The sequence below is a fragment of the Bufo gargarizans genome, chromosome 1 (assembly GCF_014858855.1).
Source record: "Bufo gargarizans isolate SCDJY-AF-19 chromosome 1, ASM1485885v1, whole genome shotgun sequence".
NCBI lineage: Eukaryota > Metazoa > Chordata > Amphibia > Anura > Bufonidae > Bufo > Bufo gargarizans.
In genome coordinates, this window is record NC_058080.1 from 73,366,885 (window position 1) to 73,385,155 (window position 18,271).

The following is an 18,271-nucleotide window of genomic DNA, read 5'->3' on the forward strand; positions in this document are numbered from 1 at the left end:
CAGTGTAATCTGTAGGCAGCAGGTTATAGAGCAGGAGGAGCTGAGCAGATTAATGTATAGTTTTATATGAAAATTCTAGACTTTGAAGTCCAGGAGGCGGTCCTATCAGTGATTGACAGCTCTCTCTGTATACACAGTCGGAGGGAAGACTGTCAATCACCGATAGGACCGTCTCCTGGACTTCAAAGTCCAGAATTAGCATGGATATAACTGTATAAAACACAGAATCTTTTCCCATAAAACAATTAATCTGCTCCGCTCCTCCTGCTCTACGACATGCTGCTCGCAGCTCAGACACCATGTTCAACTTGACAAGTTACCTTTAATATATGTTGCCATTTTGCAAACATTATGCCTTAGACCATGGGTAGGCAACCTCCGGCACTTCAGCTGTTGTGACACTACAACTCCCAGCATGCATACTTGCTCTGCTCTTCTAAGAACTCTCATAGAAATGAATGGAGCATGCTGGGAATCGTAGTTTCACAACAGCTGGAGTCCGAAGGTTGCCGATCCCTGCCTTAGACTATGCACAGACAGTCAGTCCTCCATCTACTTCTTCAAATATTGCTTTTCCCTGTGAGGAGTTATCCTGTGCAATATATTAAACTTAAAGGGCTTGTCTGAAACCATGGCTGCTTCTTCTAAAAACTGAATGGAGCTGAGCTTCAATACCAGACACCCAAAGGACAAGCGTGGCTATTTTCTAAATTTGTTCAACCCCTTTAATCTTTAAAAAATATATATTTATATTAACAAAAAGAAGCACCATGAGCTCATACACTATACAAACCTGTAGTCTTTGTCCGTGAGGTTAGTGAAACGCACTGTATCGTCCATGCTGCAAGTGACCAGCTGGTCGGAGCCGTCAATAGCCATACTGGACACCTGGTTTGTGTGGCCTTTACCGGAAAAGGTGTCGTTCTCCCCCGTCTCAGCATCAAGATAATGTATGGTCAATTGTTAAGAAAAATGTATTATTATATAGGTAAAAAAAAATAAACCTGAGCAGCTAACAGGAGCAGAAACAGGCCCCAGTCTACAGCGGCGGCTTCTGGTGGAGAAATGGGGCCCCCGCAGGGCTATTCCAGCAATTCCAATTCATCCTGTCTCCTAAGGACAGGAGACAGAACCGAGAAAGGGCGTTCCCTTTTTTAAGCATCTCTGGTTCCCGTTTCTTGTCCAGAGGAGGAGGAGGCGGTCTCTCCATGGATGCAGTCATAAGGAGAAGGGGGGGGGGGGACTGAATCCAGTTGTACTGTAGATATTATGAATAAGTAAGACATCTGCCTGTGGCTGAATTTCAATCCTCCCCATTAGGGTTCATTCACACGTCCGCAAGTGTTTTGCGGTCCACAAATTGCAGATCCGCTAAATACGGACACCGGCCATATGCGTTACGCATTTTGCAGACTGCACATTTGGAAGACTGCACATTGCAGACTGATAGAAAAACCCATTCTCGTCCATGTAGGTATTCTGGGAGGGCTCATAAGACAATGGATGTGCCTGAAAAGAGTAACTGATGGGGAGCAATTTCTGTCCGCTAAAAAGACTAAGAATAGTGACCGTGCACATAAAGACACTACTCCCTAGGGAACAGGGCCTAGAACCCCCCATACTCATGAACTGTGGGGGTTCAAATAGTTAAACCCCATTTGTCATTGTCCTGCCACTACTCACATGATGGCCGCTCATCTTAAGCTCTTCACATTGGAGTTTGACTCATTCTGCACTGGATGTAGTATGGATTTGCAGGACCTAGCTTGCTATTAAAGAGGTATTGTTGGACACGGGGTAGAAGATAATGAGATCTGTGGTGGTGTCACCACTGAGACCCCAATGCCCCAGTACGAATGGAGGAACAGGTCGAGCATTCCCATGCTGCATCCATTCTATGGGAATGCTGCAAATATTCAAGCGCTGTGCAGTCAGGCGGCTTCTGACCAAACTGTTATATCCTGTCCAAGGCAGAATACCCCTTTAACGGGTTTGTTTTTTTTACTTGGTAGAATATAGCAGCAGACCACACTCTTCTGTCCTCCAGGGACAATGGAAACCTGACAGCACGCTCCAGTGTGAAGAGCGCGATACACACATCAGTCCCCCGCGCCCTCCGTCAGTAGAATCTGCATATGAACCATCAAACAGCAGAGGAACCTGCACACTGGCATCAGTGAGGAAGACTGTTATATGCCCAGATCCTTCTAAAAATGAAGTGCCCCATAGAAACAGGGACATATACATTTTAAGGGAAAAATTTAGTCATGCTCTCCAGAATAGTCTAACAGCTTGATTTCCCTTTATGGAAATATTTAGACAGCATGGAACAAAAGTGAAGGAGCTCAGGGTCTGCAGGAAGATGAAGAGAGCTGGACAGATGAATGGTTGAGACAAGTAAATCTCAGAGCCAACACAGTGGTAAGCAAAATCTACAATGTGCCTGATGTTCAACACTAGTTATCCGTTTTACAATGAATCCACACCGACAGACCCTACTGACTATGAACCTTGACAGCAAGGGGGTACAAAAATAAAAATTAAGGGCTCCTCTAGTTCCCATGCTGTAGCACAGGCACAGAGATGACTAGGAACAGAGTGGTTTCCTTACCGTTCCTTTTACTATCTTAAGTGATGGTTTATAGCCAGGATATGCCACCACTTACTGATTCATGAGAGTCACCTGCCAGGACCACCCTTTAACCTTAGAAGTACCACTGTGCAGAAGAAAACACAAGAGACCTCAATCCCTCCATTCTCCAGATGGGCTCCTCCACCAACCACTAGGATATACCAAACATTCAGTGATAGGAATCTCTCGTTAATCCCACAAGTTGTTTTTAAAAAAAAAAAAGGATATTGATATGTCCATCATGGCTTCCTGTATAAATGGTGGGCTGCCCATCTTTTCTGTGGACGGTTATGCACTGGATTGACTTGCTGTGACCCTAAAAAGGGGAAACATTCATTAATCAGTCAATAACCCCAGGCACTGCATTTATCAGAGTATTTATGGCGCCCACCATACCTTGATCACACGTAGGGGTCGGTCTGGGTTATTCTTGTCCAAATAGTTGATGTAGCCAGACAGAGAAACAGTCAGCAGGTAATTCTTCTGCCACAAGCATCCCAGCTGCTGGTCGAGCGTGTCTGTCCCCAGCCTAAACGTGGTGACTGCTGAGTTAGCGGCAACATCCCAGATTTTAGCAGTTTTGTCCCCAGACGCAGAAAGGAGTTGGGTGCTGTCAGCACTCCAGCTAATCTGTGTGAGAACAAAGAGCTAGTACTACAGCCAGACAGCCGGTTATTTTACCCCACACACCTTGTGAATAATAAGTAATAAAAGGATATCATTCAGGTTGCCAAGCATCTGCTCTTGACCCGTCTAGGTGACTACCATCTAAGTGGATAAAGATTTGGTGCCCCTCTATCGAAATCATTTTCCTTTTTTAGGCTTTTTCCTACCACAGTAGCTGTAGGCACATTTACCAACTCCCAATTTTGCCAGGACAATCCCCCTGAAGCGACCTGCAAAGGAGTGGAGCTTATGTACAGCCCACCAAAAAAAGTGCATGTTCTTGGGGTAATCACAAGGGCAATTTCACATGAGCATACTCAGTCCGTGAAATATGCTCCATGTGACAGTAGTAGTTACAAATACCATGGATACGCTTTAGTACATCAGTTGTACTTGGTGTGTCCAAAGGTACCATCAACAACAGTGTGGCACAGTCTCGATTTTGGTAGAATCCCAAAAGTTGTGGAGTCCATGGTAACAACATCTAAAAGCACATTTTGGGGGCATTCCCAGAGCGGTGTCTAAATGGCCTGATTTTGGCAAATTAAAAGTTCAGACGCATGCAAAGAGGCTTCATCGCCATCATGCTCGTTAAGAGCTCATTTGCATCCTTTTTCCAGAGGAGCATGTATGGCCTATAAGTCTCCTCACACCGACTAGGGCACTCTCTCCCAAGGAGAGATAGTACCCCCCAAATACTGACTTAGGCCTGTCATCTAGTTAAGCCAGTGCTCTCTGCTCTGCACTGATGAGGGTAATTTCCACCGAAACAGCTGTCTGCAGATGAGGTGCTGGCTTATAGGATAGCTGCCTTACATCTGGTGGCATTAGAGGCAGAGCTTGTTAAGAGCTCTTTTGCTTCCCTTTCGTCCCAGAATTGCTGAGGCGCATGCATGAAGTCTCCTCATGCCGATTAAGGCATTCTCTCCCCAAGAAGAGATAGTACCCCCCAAGCTCTGGTTTAAAAAAATAAAAAAAATAAAAAAAAAATCACTGAAAATATTCAATTTATCAAAAACCTAAAGAAAACTGCCCTTATCGCCCATACCAATTAATCAATAACTGTTCAGCAAATGTTTACTCGTTCCAAAAGAGAATTTTTTTTTTTTCTTCTTTTAACACTAACTGGGTAGCTACCTATAAGGTGGCACTAGCGAGAATAGTTTTTTTTTCCCTTTTTGATCGCTTATTTGCATACTTTACCCAATACTAAATTTTAAAAAAAAAGAAAGCTTACTGCATAAACTCCTCCATCGTGCGCTTTTCCACCTCCAAGAGAGCAGATTTTTTCTGCAGTTTTTCCATCATACAGGAAAATCTAATAAGTAATAAACACAAAACAAGGATGAAAAGAATGCCACAACCATAGAAAAGTATCCGTTTCTCAAACTCATACAAAACGGGCACTACTTGCCCGCCAAACAGTCTACCAATTTATTTCCCCATCCATTACCTGGCCATCCGCACTGGCAGTTGCAAATCTGTTGCCATCGGGTGAAAATCGCACACAGTTAACAAAACGGCTGTGGTCCTGTATTGAAAAAAAAAGGCACATTAAAAAGATTGGCATCCAAGTCTACCACAAAAGCCGCAAAAATTCATCACTTTTTAGAAAGGCCCAATACCATTTCGTAGCAATTAATATAGAGTGTTGTACATTTCTATTTTTCCTCCTGAGGCATGACATACAGACTTGTTATATCCATATAATAATGCTTGACGAAAAAGCTTTAGAAAACAGTTGAATGGTTTCAGAGCGGACATGTGGACTTTTTGGATACACTTTCAGATAGCTATTTGAATAAGCTACTAAGCTGCAGTAGGTGTATCCGCTTTCTCCGCTGCATCTCCAATTCTCAGTTGTCCCTGAGCTGGTGCGTGGGGATTAGTTGCTCATCATGTCTGCCTACAGAATACATAAAGGCTGTAAATTCTGCTTCCTGTCTTTCAATCACTCAGAAGCAGCAAATAGGACATTATAGAGAAGTACTGAGCAGTACAGATGTGAATAAGGCCTCTTTCACACTTGCGTTGTCCGGATCCGGCGTGTACTCCACTTGCCGGAATTACACGCCGGATCCGGAAAAACGCAAGTGTACTGAAAGCATTTGAAGACGGATCCGTCTTCAAAATGCTTTCAGTGTTACTATGGCAACCAGGACGCTATTAAAGTCCTGGTTGCCATAGTAGGAGCAGGGGAGCGGTATACTTACAGTCCGTGCGGCTCCCGGGGCGCTCCAGAGTGACGTCAGAGCGCCCCATGCGCATGGATGACGTGCCATGCGATCACGTCATCCATGTGCGTGGGGCGCCCTGACGTCACTCTGGAGCACCCCGGGAGCCGCACGGACGGTAAGTATACTGCTCCCCCGCTCCCCGCTACACTTTACCATGGCTGCCAGGACTTTAGCGTCCCGGCAGCCATGGTAACCACTCTAAAAAAGCTAAACGTCGGATCCGGCAATGCGCCGAAACGACATTTAGCTTAAGGCCGGATCCGGATCAATGCCTTTCAATGGGCATTGATTCCGGATCCGGCCTTGCGTCAAGTCTTCAGGATTTTTGGCCGGAGCAAAAAGCGCAGCATGCTGCGGTATTTTCTCCGGCCAAAAAACGTTCCGTTCCGGAACTGAAGACATCCTGATGCATCCTGAACGGATTTCACTCCATTCAGAATGCATTCCGACGACGGAACTCTATGCCGGAAGAAAAGAACGCAAGTGTGAAAGAGCCCTAAAGCACATGGGTTGAGATATAACACCATTTGCTGCTGAATCATGTCAGTCTGCTTGGTTTTCTCTGCACTTTCTGCCTCCTCCTTCTAAGAGATTATGTAATCTGATCCTTCAGTTAGCAGGCAGCCCGACTTTGTTTTACAGGGAATGTGTCACCAAAAATTGTTTCTGCCAGTTAAAATCAGATAGCAACAAAAAAAATTTTTCAAACTGGATTTTCTTATTTTAGAAGTCCAGCTGCCTCTCGCTGTGCGCTGCTGGAACTCCTCCCCCGCCCCCATTATAGTCAATGGGGACGGAGCGGCAGTTCGGGGGCACACGTGAACTAGCGGCAGGACGGATCCGACAGGCTGTTCCCCCGCCGGACTCCCCTGCCGCTAGTGTGAAACTAGCCTTAAAACATGATATTGGGCCTGCATCCTGCCTGAGCTCTTCTTAACAGCATATAGAGAGATACTTTACAGCAGCCACCATGGGCCATAGACACAATGAACAGGAGCTGACCCCAATGACTGAGTTTTCCAGGCATGTTCCATGACCTATGCAAAGGTCAGGAGGGAGTGGTTAAGCTGTAGTAACACATAGTGAGTGGTGGAGACTGTTTCCTATATATAGGAGGTGATATCCATCATTGTAGCCCTGCCTTTAATGATATGCAGATAAATGCTACTTTATGGTTTGTACTGATCACTGTACTGCAGTTATTAGGTTTAGTGGCTACAGCAAAAATTTCAAGACTATTGGGCACATTTATTAAGACCGGCATTTTAGACACCGGTCTTAATAAACCCCTAAGCTGGTGGATCCGCCGAAGGTATGTAGAGGCGCCAGGCTCTTCATAACTGTGGCGGATCCTCCGCCAGTTCTAAATGTAAGACAGCTTCTGAAATAACTAAATGACGTGGTTTTAAATAGCAGAAAAAAAAAAATCTCAAATACCCCAAATGCTATTGCGGAATTAGCTCTTACCTCTAGAAATGCGCACATGTGATCCATTGCTAGCAGTAATCCCCAACAATGGAGGATGCCAGCAACAGACCACATGTACCACAAAAACGTCCTACACAGGTCTTAAAGCAGAAAATGCTCAAAACCCCATATGCTGTTACGCATTTCTAACTGGGGGAGCAAATGCTGCACATGTGATCCGTTGCTAACAGCAATCCCCAGCAAAAATGCATACAATGGAGGATGCCTGCAGCGGACCACATGTACCAAAAAGACATCCAAAGCAGTACAGCCCAATATGTGGATGTGATGGATTATATATATAAAGCAAAACATTACAAAGATTGGTGCACCACAATGGTAAATATATTCCTATATCAAGAAGATACCGGAGCCCGCGCATCTCGTCAAGGTCTCTCATAGTGGCACGGGACCTAACGCTAACCTACCCATGTGCCCTGCACCGCTTGAGTCAGTGATCAGTGGGACTCACAGCCTCCTCCCATTGTATGTGCGATTTCACGCTGGAGGTAACCTGGGAGCTGTTCGCTGTGTGTCGGACCTCATGCTCCTGTAATTGCCCATATGGCCCCTGTAGTTGCCCACTGGCACAGGTAGGTTAACGTTAGGTCCCGTGCCACTGTGAGAGACCTTGATGAGGTGCGCGGGCTCCAGTATGTTCTCGATCTAAAAATATATTGGCGAAAGTCTCATTTTTAAAGTCAGAGTGAGGGTTTAGCCATATATTGTCAATTGCATTTACCATTCTGGGGCACCAATCTTTGTAATGTTTGGCCTTAAGACAGCTTCCGTCCCTTTTTTTTATTTTTTATTTAGACATGGCGAAGTCACAGATCGCCAATCTGTGCCTGAAATACGCCTAAAATAAAAGAAAACTCTCCTCGCCTGCTGCTGCTCCAGTCCCCACTTCCTGGTACAGTCTCGACACACAGGAAATGACCTGAAATGCACACTCATCCAATCACTGGCAGCACCAGTGACCCGCCTCAGCCAGTGATTGGCTGAGCATATACTGTTTCTAAGAGACACCTTAAAAAACCGCCGCTGAGACGCTCATCTGATCGCTATTGGTTCGGCTACTCAGTGAACACAATGGGTCTGCCAATCCCTTTAAATTACATCGGAATACAAAATGTGTCCTAAGGCGCAGTGCCACTTCAGATTCACTATCCATGTACCAGGAGAGTAGATGGCTGTGAGAAGAAACCTTCAATGGAAAACTAATAATTAATTTACACAGGATGTCAGATCCACTTTCCATGGAAGGATCAGGTGGATAAACGGTCATGAAAGTGAATGAAGGCAGTAGTAAATATTAACACACTCAGTCATCATGTCACAATATGGCGGGGAAAGTCTTAAAGGGCAACTCAATAGAAAACTCCAACAGTAGTGGGGCTTCATTTATACACGTATTCTGTCTGCAATAAGTAGGTGCAGAATCAGCCTCAAGGGGACTGCTCCCCGTTACGGCCTGCTATTGTCTGCAAACCCCCGTTGCCGGATGTTTTGATCCGGGCGATGGGGAGATGGGATAATTTAGATATCGGATAACCCCTTTAAGCTCTCACTGGAGAATGCAGGCGCCCACAGGCAGAAATTCACTTAAAAAAAAAATATATATATATATATATATATATATATATATATATATATATATATATATATATATATATATATATGAACATTGCAGACAAACCAGATACCTTGTATAGAGTCTAGAGGGGATTCCATGTGCCCCTGATAAAGGATGACATATGGACGCCATTAAAGTTTTTTTTTCTTGAAATGCAACAATGATGAGCTAGCCTCAGGATACATCATCACTATCTGGGCGTCCGACTCCTGATACCCCTTGCCGAACAGCTCAGACGAGCCCTGACCCTTACCGGCCAATGGCTAAAATCTTAGCAGTGTGTTCCGTGGGTGATAAGCAGACAGTGCAGGGGCACAATAGAAAATACATTTGGAAAAAGAAATTAATTAAAGTATTAACACAGCAAGCAGAGGCCGAACAGAGATTCACCAGACGGCTTTTCTCCGGAAACAGATTGATCCAGGCAGCGGGTTGTGGAGGCATGAATAATTCAGAGGGACAGCCGAGAATGGATCATTAGGGACACAGAAACCCCAGTGTTGTACGCCTGAGCGGGAACCAGACAGTGCGGTACAATCCCTGTAATAAAGTCCAGCCTGTCACTTTAATGTCACACTGCTGACCAACATCCCGAGTCTTCTTCATAGTATTCAGTGGTGGGGGGGCTTTTCAATGCACAACCAGCCACAACCTCGTGTGAATTTATTCATGGTGGCATTGCAATTACACTTGCCTGCCCAAAGCCATTCTAAGTAAAAAAGATTACCAGACCTTGCAGAAAGCATCCCTCACCCTGGCATGGCAGCTCTGCCATTGCACATTGTGTGTTGGTAAATTTCGACTTCTTTGGGGAAAAGGAATCCTTTATTTATTTTTATTTTTTTCTTCTTCCCCCAGCTATACTGGGGGATCACAAAGATATGTGCGCCCTTAGGGGTCTTGTGCATTGCTTTTCCACATTCCTGATCCTAACCCATAGTTTTTGTGACCGTCTGACTATGCGGAGCCTATAATGTAAGTCAATGGGGAGGGATCTGTTTTTCACTGACACAATATGCGGATGCGTTCAGTGAAACTCGCACTATTTTGCAAGCAAGTTCAGTCAGTTTTGTCTGCGATTGCGTTTAGTTGTTCAGTTTTTTCCGCGCGGGTGCAATGCGTTTTGATGCGCGTGATAAAAAAACGGAATGTTTACAAACAACATCTCCCAGCAACCATCAGTGAAAAACGCATCGCACCCGCACTTGCTTGCGGATGCAATGCGTTTTTCACGCAGCCCTGGCCCCATAGAAGTGAATGGGGCTGCGTGAAAAACGCATTGCATCCGCAAGCAAGTGCGGGTGCGATGCGTTTTTCACTGATGGTTGCTGGGAGATGTTGTTTGTAAACATTCAGTTTTTTTATCACACGCATCAAAACGCATTGCACCCGCGCGGAAAAAACTGAACAACTAAACGCAATCGCAGACAAAACTGACTGAACTTGCTTGCAAAATAGTGCGAGTTTCACTGAACGCATCCGGCCCCAATCCGCAACGCCCGTGTGAAACCAGCCTAAGAGGAATACAAATAATCATGCTGCGATTTTCACGCAACGCAGAACTGATGCGTGAAAAACAACGCTCATGTGCACAGACCCATTGAAATGAATGGGTCAGGATTCAGTGCGGGTGCTGTGCGTTCACGTCACGCATTGCACCCGCGCGGAAATCACGCTCGTGTGAAAGGGACCTTAGGCTACTTTCACACTCGCGTTTTGTGCGGTTCCGTATTGTATCGGCACAGACGGATCCACACTGATAATGCAAACGCTTGTATCCGTTAATAACGGATCCGTTTGCATTATTCATAAAAAAAAATTAAAAAAGCCCAAGTCAAAACGGATCTGTTTTGACCTACATTGAAAGTCAATGGGGGACGGATCAGTTTTCAATTGCACCATATTGTGTCAGTGAAAAACAGATCCCTCCCCATTGACTTACATTATAGGCTCCGCATAGTCAGACGGTCACAAAAACTATGGGTTAGGATCAGGAATGTGGAAAAGCAATGCACAAGACCCCTAAGGGCGCACATATCTTTGTGATCCCCCAGTATAGCTGGGGGAAGAAGAAAAAAAATAAATAAATAAGATTCCTTTTCCCCAAAGAAGTCGAAATTTACCAACACACAAGTCCCACAGTTTCATCGTTCCTCCTCCTGATAACGCTGAGCTCTAAAAATTCCACATCCCGTGTGGTTTCGCTGCTTTATTTCTCCCCCACATCATTTCTAAGTAAGCAAATCCAGCAGGGATGAAATGACAGTTCAAACCAGGTCAGAGACAGAAGGCCTCAGGTCACTCACGCCAATTGTAAACTTGAACTTAAACGGTGGTCCCTCGAAGAAAGCCGAGAAGTTGTCATCACTGCCGGTCACCAGACGATAGGGCCGGGTCTGCTTGATGTCCACGCTGTTAATCACTTTAATGTGTCCAGAGATTTCACCCACCGAGGAGCCGGTGTCCCAGAGAAACACAGAGCCGAACCTGAATGTGGAGAAGACAGGCGTAAATGGGATGCATCGCCGCATTATTCATTAAAAACAATCTCATCCAATGTGGGATCAGCAGGGGTCCAACTGCTGGCGCCCCTCACCGAGCAAGAGAACAAAGGGGCCCACAGTGCGCTGTATGCAGCTCAGCCCTGCCGAGTGAACGCTCGATCATCACCCCATGTACACAGGCCATCCATCAGATGAAAATGGGCCAACGCTCCATTATTAGCTGATCACATCACAAAAATAAACGGCGTCTAACATAACACAAGACAAGGACGAGGTACGAGTGTCCATGTTAACCACAGTTCTGTCTCCTCATGGATTTTCACAACATTTTAGCGTTTTAGCCAATTTACTAGGTTTACAACCTAAACGAATAAAAAGACTATGTATGGGGGTTATTGATTATACTGAAATACACCTATATTGGGTGTATTTCAGGCACAGATGGCAGCGCAATGGTTAGCTGCGCCGCTATCTGCAACTTTACCCCGCTCACGCCAGGTCTAAAATTGTGGGGGCAGGGAAGGGTAGAGGCCGAAAACCCTGTCTCATTTACCATTTTCTACGCCTATTTTAGGCCTTATGCACACGACTGTTTGGGTCCGCATCCGAACCGCCGATTTTTCAGCTCGGATGCAGACCCATTAATTACAATGGGGCCGCAAAAGATGCGGACAGAACTCTGTGCTGACCGCATCCCTGGCTCCATTCTGCGGCCCCGCAAAAAAAACACATGTCCTATTTTTGTCCGTTTTGCAGACAAGAATAGGCATGTTTACAATGGGCCGGACCGCAAAAAAAACGACACGGTCGTGTGCATGTAGCCTTAGGCATTGAAAAAAAAAAAAAAGAAGAAGATCTAAATGTAAGACAGCTAGGAAGCAGTCTTACATTTAGAACTGGCGCTGGATGCGCAGAAGTTATGGACAGGCCAGAGCCTCTTCATAACTTGGGCAGATTCACCGCTAGCTTAGGGCTTTATTAAGACTAGCGTCTAAATGCCGGTCTTAATAAAGGTTCCCCTATGTACACTTATGGGGGCTTCTTTTTAAAATTAGTATTGCATTGGTCTTTATTAAAAATGTTGAACCCTTTTCTCTGTACAGCCCTGAGATTCTCTAGTAGCCTGCTGTCTATTTTCACTCTGTTCCATCAGGCAGCTCAGCTGACGGCTCCTTATCTCTGTCCTTCTAAAGACTCATCATAGCTCAATTCTTATCTTACTGATAGGCATGTGGCTCAATAAGTGCTTATAACCTTTAAGTAATTTAGTGCGAAGGGTTACTAGTTGACCGGTAGAATTCTCAAAGCTAGACAGTTAACCCCTTTGTGACAGAACGGCTGAATAATTTTTTATCTAAAGACCAATTAAAAAAAAATATTTTTTGCCTAAAATGAGTAAAAAAGTAATGGTAAACAAATTGCCCCCTAAGGTGAACATTGCCTTTAAAAGGAACATGTAGCAATCTTTTTGACCTACTGCAGACAGGACACAGTAGGGAGGCTCCTGCTCCAGCCACTTGTCTTACAGCTCGTCAGTGGACGGTGAGGTGGAGGGAGGACATGGCTGGGCTCCTGGGACACACAGTGGGGATTTCTCTATATAGTTCTCAGTTTAAATGGTAACATGAAAAAATAGGACCAAGGGAAAGTAGGAGCTGAAGGGAGGAAGGGTTTGGATTTCTTTTTAGCGTTTAGTGTGCAGGATCTGTACAAATCATGGAATTTGGATGCCAACTAAAAAGAAGCAGACAGTCTATAATTATATTTCAAGGAATTTCAGTTACTTTCAGGCATCTTCATGGCAACTAAACTCTTTAGAGATCTCACATTTGTCAGCTACAGTTGCGTGGGAGGACGTTTACATGCAACTTGTCAAATCAGTTTTTTTTCTGGTTTGTACAATTAGATTCTGAATTAGAGATTTGCATAAAGTCTTGGAGACAAACCACAAATAAGTAATTTATATAACACAGTGGAGAACACATGCAAAGCTGCCGGGCACAGAAGCACCAGATCGAACAAAAATTAAAAAGAGGGTTGAAAAGTGTTTAACACATGATCCAAAGCAGAAATACCCTGCCCATAGGACTTAACTCACAGTAAAAAAACAAAACACTCATATCAGCTCTGAGTTTTCTGGATAATTTCTGCTTGTAAACCCATTACCAATTGTGCAATCACCTAATGTAGGTTGGTACTTAAGCAATTGGCCATTTCTAGCTGACGCATTTCATTAGTGACAGTCACTCAGGCTTCATAGAAACGCATAGTCCCTGCTTTCTCCTCCCCTCTTCTCAATCAATGATGCAAATCAATGATTAAGGGTCCATTCACACGTCCGTTTTTTATTTCCTGATCTGTTCCGTTTTTTGCGGAACAGATCAGGACCCATTCATTTTCAATGGGTCCTGGAAAAAAAAAATAAAAAATATCGGACAGCACAATGTGTGCTGTCAGTTTCCGTTGTTCCGTTCCGCATGTCCATTTAAATATAAAACAGGTCCTATTATGTTCCTGAAAAATCGGATCCTGGTACAATGCAAAGTCAATGGTTCCACAAAAAACGGAAGACATTCGGATGTCATTCCGTATGTCTTCGGTTTTTTGCGGAATCCGTTCCTGGAAACACATAGCAAATATTTTTTATTTTTTTTCAAAGAAATCCAAACAACTTTATTTGATTGAAATGTATACATGTTTCAGTTTTTTGCGGATCCGCAAAAAACGGATGACATACGGAAACATTTTCAGGAACAACGGATCCGCAAAAAACTGACCGAAATTCGGATTATAGAAAAATACTGACGTGTGAATGTAGCCTTAACCTGACTGGCTGCTATGGGCACCTGTTTTTTTTTTTTTTTTTTCCTTTAGGGTGGTTTCAGCAGGTTTTGTTTTGTCTATGGGGTTTGGCATTTTTCCTTCACTTGTGTTGTGTTTTTTGGATCCATGGAATTTAAAAATCACAGCATGATTCTGGCTTTTTTGCCTTATTTTCTTGCATTTTTGTTCCATAGGTTGTTTTTTTTTTGGGCCATACTTTAAAAAAAAAAACAACATATACACACATATATATATATATATATATATATATATATATATATATATATATATATATATATATATATATATATTTTTTTTTTTTTTTTTTTTTTTTTTTCCAACAGTTTTTTTTCCACCTCTACTTTTTTCACACTAATCTACAAAAGGAAATGACATGTTATAAAAATGAATTCAATAGATTTGAGAATGAATAGGCTTACGCAGGCTAAGTGAATAAATATATGTCTTTTGTCTGTACGTTGTGCCAATCTTCTGTTATTTCTACTAGAAGGTATGAATGAATTGCTAGCAGTCTGCAGTAAGGGTACAGAGAGGAGGTAACCAGTTGGGGGGTGTACCTGCAGAGTCTGACAATCGCAGCACTGATTGGATAGAGTGAGACTGTGCAGGTACACCAACCCCCCCCCACCCCCAAACTGGTTACCTCCTCTCTGTACACTTACCGAAGGGTAATAGCAATTCATTCATGACTTCTAGTAAAAATAAAGGAATGGCACAACATAGAGCCATAAAAATAGATTGTTATTGCACAGGGAATGCATGAAGCTATTAAAAGGGAACCTGTCACCTGGATTTTGTGTACAGAGCTGAGGACATGGGTTGCTATATGGCCGCTAGCACATCCGCAATATCCAGTCCCCATAGCTCTGTGTGCTTTTATTGTGTAAAAAAACCGATTTGATACATTTGCAAATTAACCCGAGATGAGTCCTGTCCCTGAGATGAATCCAGTGTGAAGGAGCCCAGCACCTCCCAGCATGCTCAATCTCCTCCTTGCTCCCCGACGTCAGAAAGCTAGAGCGCCGTAATCTCACGATGCGCAAGCATGCGCATGCTCAGTTCGTTCCCTGAGGCTGATGATGGCACAGGGAAGGAACACTATGACGACACTGCGCATACAGAATACTAAGTAATGTAAAGAGAGAAAAAACTGAAAAGGACAGAACCAAAAACAGTAAAGGAGTGTTCATATGCCACATGAGAAAAATAAACCCTTTCATGATTTACTTCTGCCTATCTAGTTTCTGTAGTACAATAATCAATAATTATAACCCCAGTATCTACTGATTGTGTTTTTTAACCCCTTAGTACGGCGGAGGTCCAGTCCCCAAACATTGCGCCTGCTCGCACGTGCAGCGGGTGCTTTAGGCTTGGGGTATCTGCCATTTTAAATAGAAGACACACAAGGCACATGTATGCGATCAGCCATAAGGCTGATCGCATACATCTTACCCTTCAGATGCCGTGGTCAAACGTGACCACGGCATCTGATCAGCCAGGAACCGAAAGTTGCGCACTTCCGTTCCGGTAACAGCGTTCCCCGACTAAGATTGGGGAGCCTGTTACATTGCGTAATCGACCCAAGCCTCAAGCAGGCTTCAGAGTCAATTAGATGAATATACCAATACAGGCCACTAGGTGGCAGCCTTATATTCGTATAGTGCAAATGAAGTGAAGTGTTCAATGATGGCTATTTAGCCATCAATGAACACTATGGGCAATCGAATGACTGCCAGTTATTTTCACCCAAGGGGACTTAAAAAAAAAAAAAAAAAAAAGTTTGTTTTTACAAAAACACAGAACCTAAAAAAAAGTTCAAATCACCCCCCTTTCCTTAAAATAAAAATAGATAACCAATAAAAAAAAAAAAAAAACAAACATCATGGGCATCGCCGCATGCGAAAAAATGCCAATCTAATAAAATATCACAAAATTAAATGGCATATTTTTAAATGCCATTTTTTGTCACTTCAACTACCCAATAATTTTTTTTTATAAAAAGTGATCAAAAAGTGGCACACACTTCAAATTGTTATCACTAAAAAGAACAGATCGTCCTGCAAAAAATGAGCCCTCACACAGCCCCGTACACATAACTACAAAAGAGTTATAGGGGGTCAGAGTATGGTTATAAAAAATGTTTTATTTTCCTCTAAAAGGTTTTAATTTTTTTTCAGTATAGAAAACGCAAGAAAAATGTATACAAGCTTGGTATCGTAACCATACTGACCTGGAGAATAAAGATAACTGGTCAATTTTACTGCATAGTGCAGTGTAAAAAATTTTTTTAACCTTTTTCAGAATTGCAAATGGTGTAGAATTGGGGAAAAAATGCGTTTTTTTCCACTTCCTACTACTTGGTATGCAACCGTAAATGGAGCCATTAGAAAGTACAACTTGTCCCGCAAAAAAATAAGCCCTCATAAAGGATAAGTGAACGGAAAAAAAAAAAAAAAAAAAAAAAAAAAAAAGTAGGACTATGGGAAGGCGGGGAGTGAAAAACGAAAACGCAAAAAAGCAAAATCCCAGGGTCCTGAAAGGGTTAACATCCTATATCAGGGATCAGCAACCTCTGGCACTCCAGTTGTTTATTCACTTCTAAAGGGAGTTAGGAAATCAGCCAAACATTTTGGCATGCTGGGAGTTGTAGTTTCACAGCAGCTGGAGTGCCGAAGGTTGCCGATCCCTGTCCTGTATGAGGGGTTATCAGAAAACAAAATTTGGTTTAAAACATTGAAACATGTCATTTGCATATGCTAGACGGTCCATATTTCGTCCACAGCTCCCCTGACCCAAAGTGAGTGCATCATAGTAATTTATGACCAGTCAGTTCCTATCTGAACATGGGTTAATACATAGCGCTAACATGATGATGCGGGTGCATTGCAATAGGCCTGCGACCAGGTACAGACAATGGAAACTGCAGAAGGCAAAGGAGATGCGCTGACACATGGACACTTGTGTGCATGAGCCCTTAATAAAATACCTTCATATAACAAATGAGCCTCCTGCCACCCCATACATAGCAGAAAACAATTCTGCAGCACCCTATGACCGGGTTAAAGTGGTATTACTGCCATAGCAACATTTGTTGTCTTTCTGGTATGGTTTGTACCCATTACAAAGGAAACAACTCATGGGTCGAGGAACAGTCACAGACATCACGCCACACTTCAGCCATGACTGTGAAGCCGGCGTATACACAGATCTCATAGGAGGGCCCCATGCACACAAAAAAAATGAGAATCCGATGCAGACCCATCTGTGTGGCCCCCTGGAGACGTTTTACAGACAAGGATAGGACAGTTCTTTAGAGGGCGAGAGGTCCTGTTCCACAAAAGACAGAACGCACAGAGAGGCGGTATCCGTGTTTTGCAGATCTGCGGGGGGGGCGACAAACAGGCAACAGTCATGTGCATGAGCCCTCAGTATGGGCCCCATCCAGTTTCCCATAGGACAAAACACTTCTAGGCAAAGCAAAGATTTCAGACTTTTTTTTAAGGCCCGTTTTATACATTGGGTGCATATTGCTAGGATATGCCCCCAAATCCCAAAAGAGAGGGTCCCAGAGGTGGGACCCTCATCCATCTCTATAACAGAGCCCTCAAAGTGAAGGAGAGTGGAACACACATGCACGGTCTCCCTCCATTAATTTCAATGGGAATGATGAAAATAGCGGAGCAGCGCGGTCAGCTTTTTTCAGAAGTCTCATAGAACAAAATGGGAAGTGATCCGCACAAAGGAATCCACCATTCCTCTCGCTTCTAAGGGGCTGACTGAAATATTATTTTCAGCATTCCCATAAGGGTCCATTCACACGTCCGCACTTTGGGTCCGGATACGTTCCGCAATTATGCGGAACCATTAATTTTTAACGGGGACGGAAGAGATGCGGACAGCACACAGTGATGGCCAACCACAGGCACTCCAGATGTGGTAAAACTACAACTCCCAAGATGTACACTTGCTTGGCTGTTCACAGAACTCCACAAAAATGAATGGAGCATGCTGGGAGTCGTAGTTTTTCACTATAGTTGGAGTGCCGGAGGTTAGCCATTACTGTTATAGAGAGTAGAGGAGCTGAAATAATCACGGATGACCTGAACAAACAGGTTCTGGACTCGGGTTACATAGCATCAAAAATCTATATAATGCTATGTGACCCTGCCAGTGCTGGAAGTTCAGGACGGGTGCTGCGCTGCGAGTCCTGGGTGCGACACACGCTCGCTCGTCTGAAAGCGGCCCAAGAAAGATGCCCTGATTCTGACCTATAACAGAAGGGTGT

At 43.8% G+C, this 18,271-nt stretch overlaps 1 protein-coding gene across 1 annotated transcript in view; it reads right to left on the bottom strand.

Annotated features, from left to right (window-relative positions):
- WDR1 (WD repeat domain 1) overlaps window positions 1–18,271 on the bottom strand; it is a 51,245-nt gene that overhangs the window by 20,583 nt on the left and 12,391 nt on the right. Inside the window, exons 5-10 of the mRNA XM_044296427.1 lie at window positions 10,945–11,125; window positions 4,752–4,829; window positions 4,536–4,616; window positions 3,029–3,262; window positions 2,861–2,948; window positions 794–950 (exon numbers count right to left, since the gene is read on the bottom strand). Of these exons, the coding sequence (XP_044152362.1) occupies window positions 794–950; window positions 2,861–2,948; window positions 3,029–3,262; window positions 4,536–4,616; window positions 4,752–4,829; window positions 10,945–11,125 (819 nt within the window). The remainder of the gene's footprint in view (window positions 1–793; window positions 951–2,860; window positions 2,949–3,028; window positions 3,263–4,535; window positions 4,617–4,751; window positions 4,830–10,944; window positions 11,126–18,271) is intronic.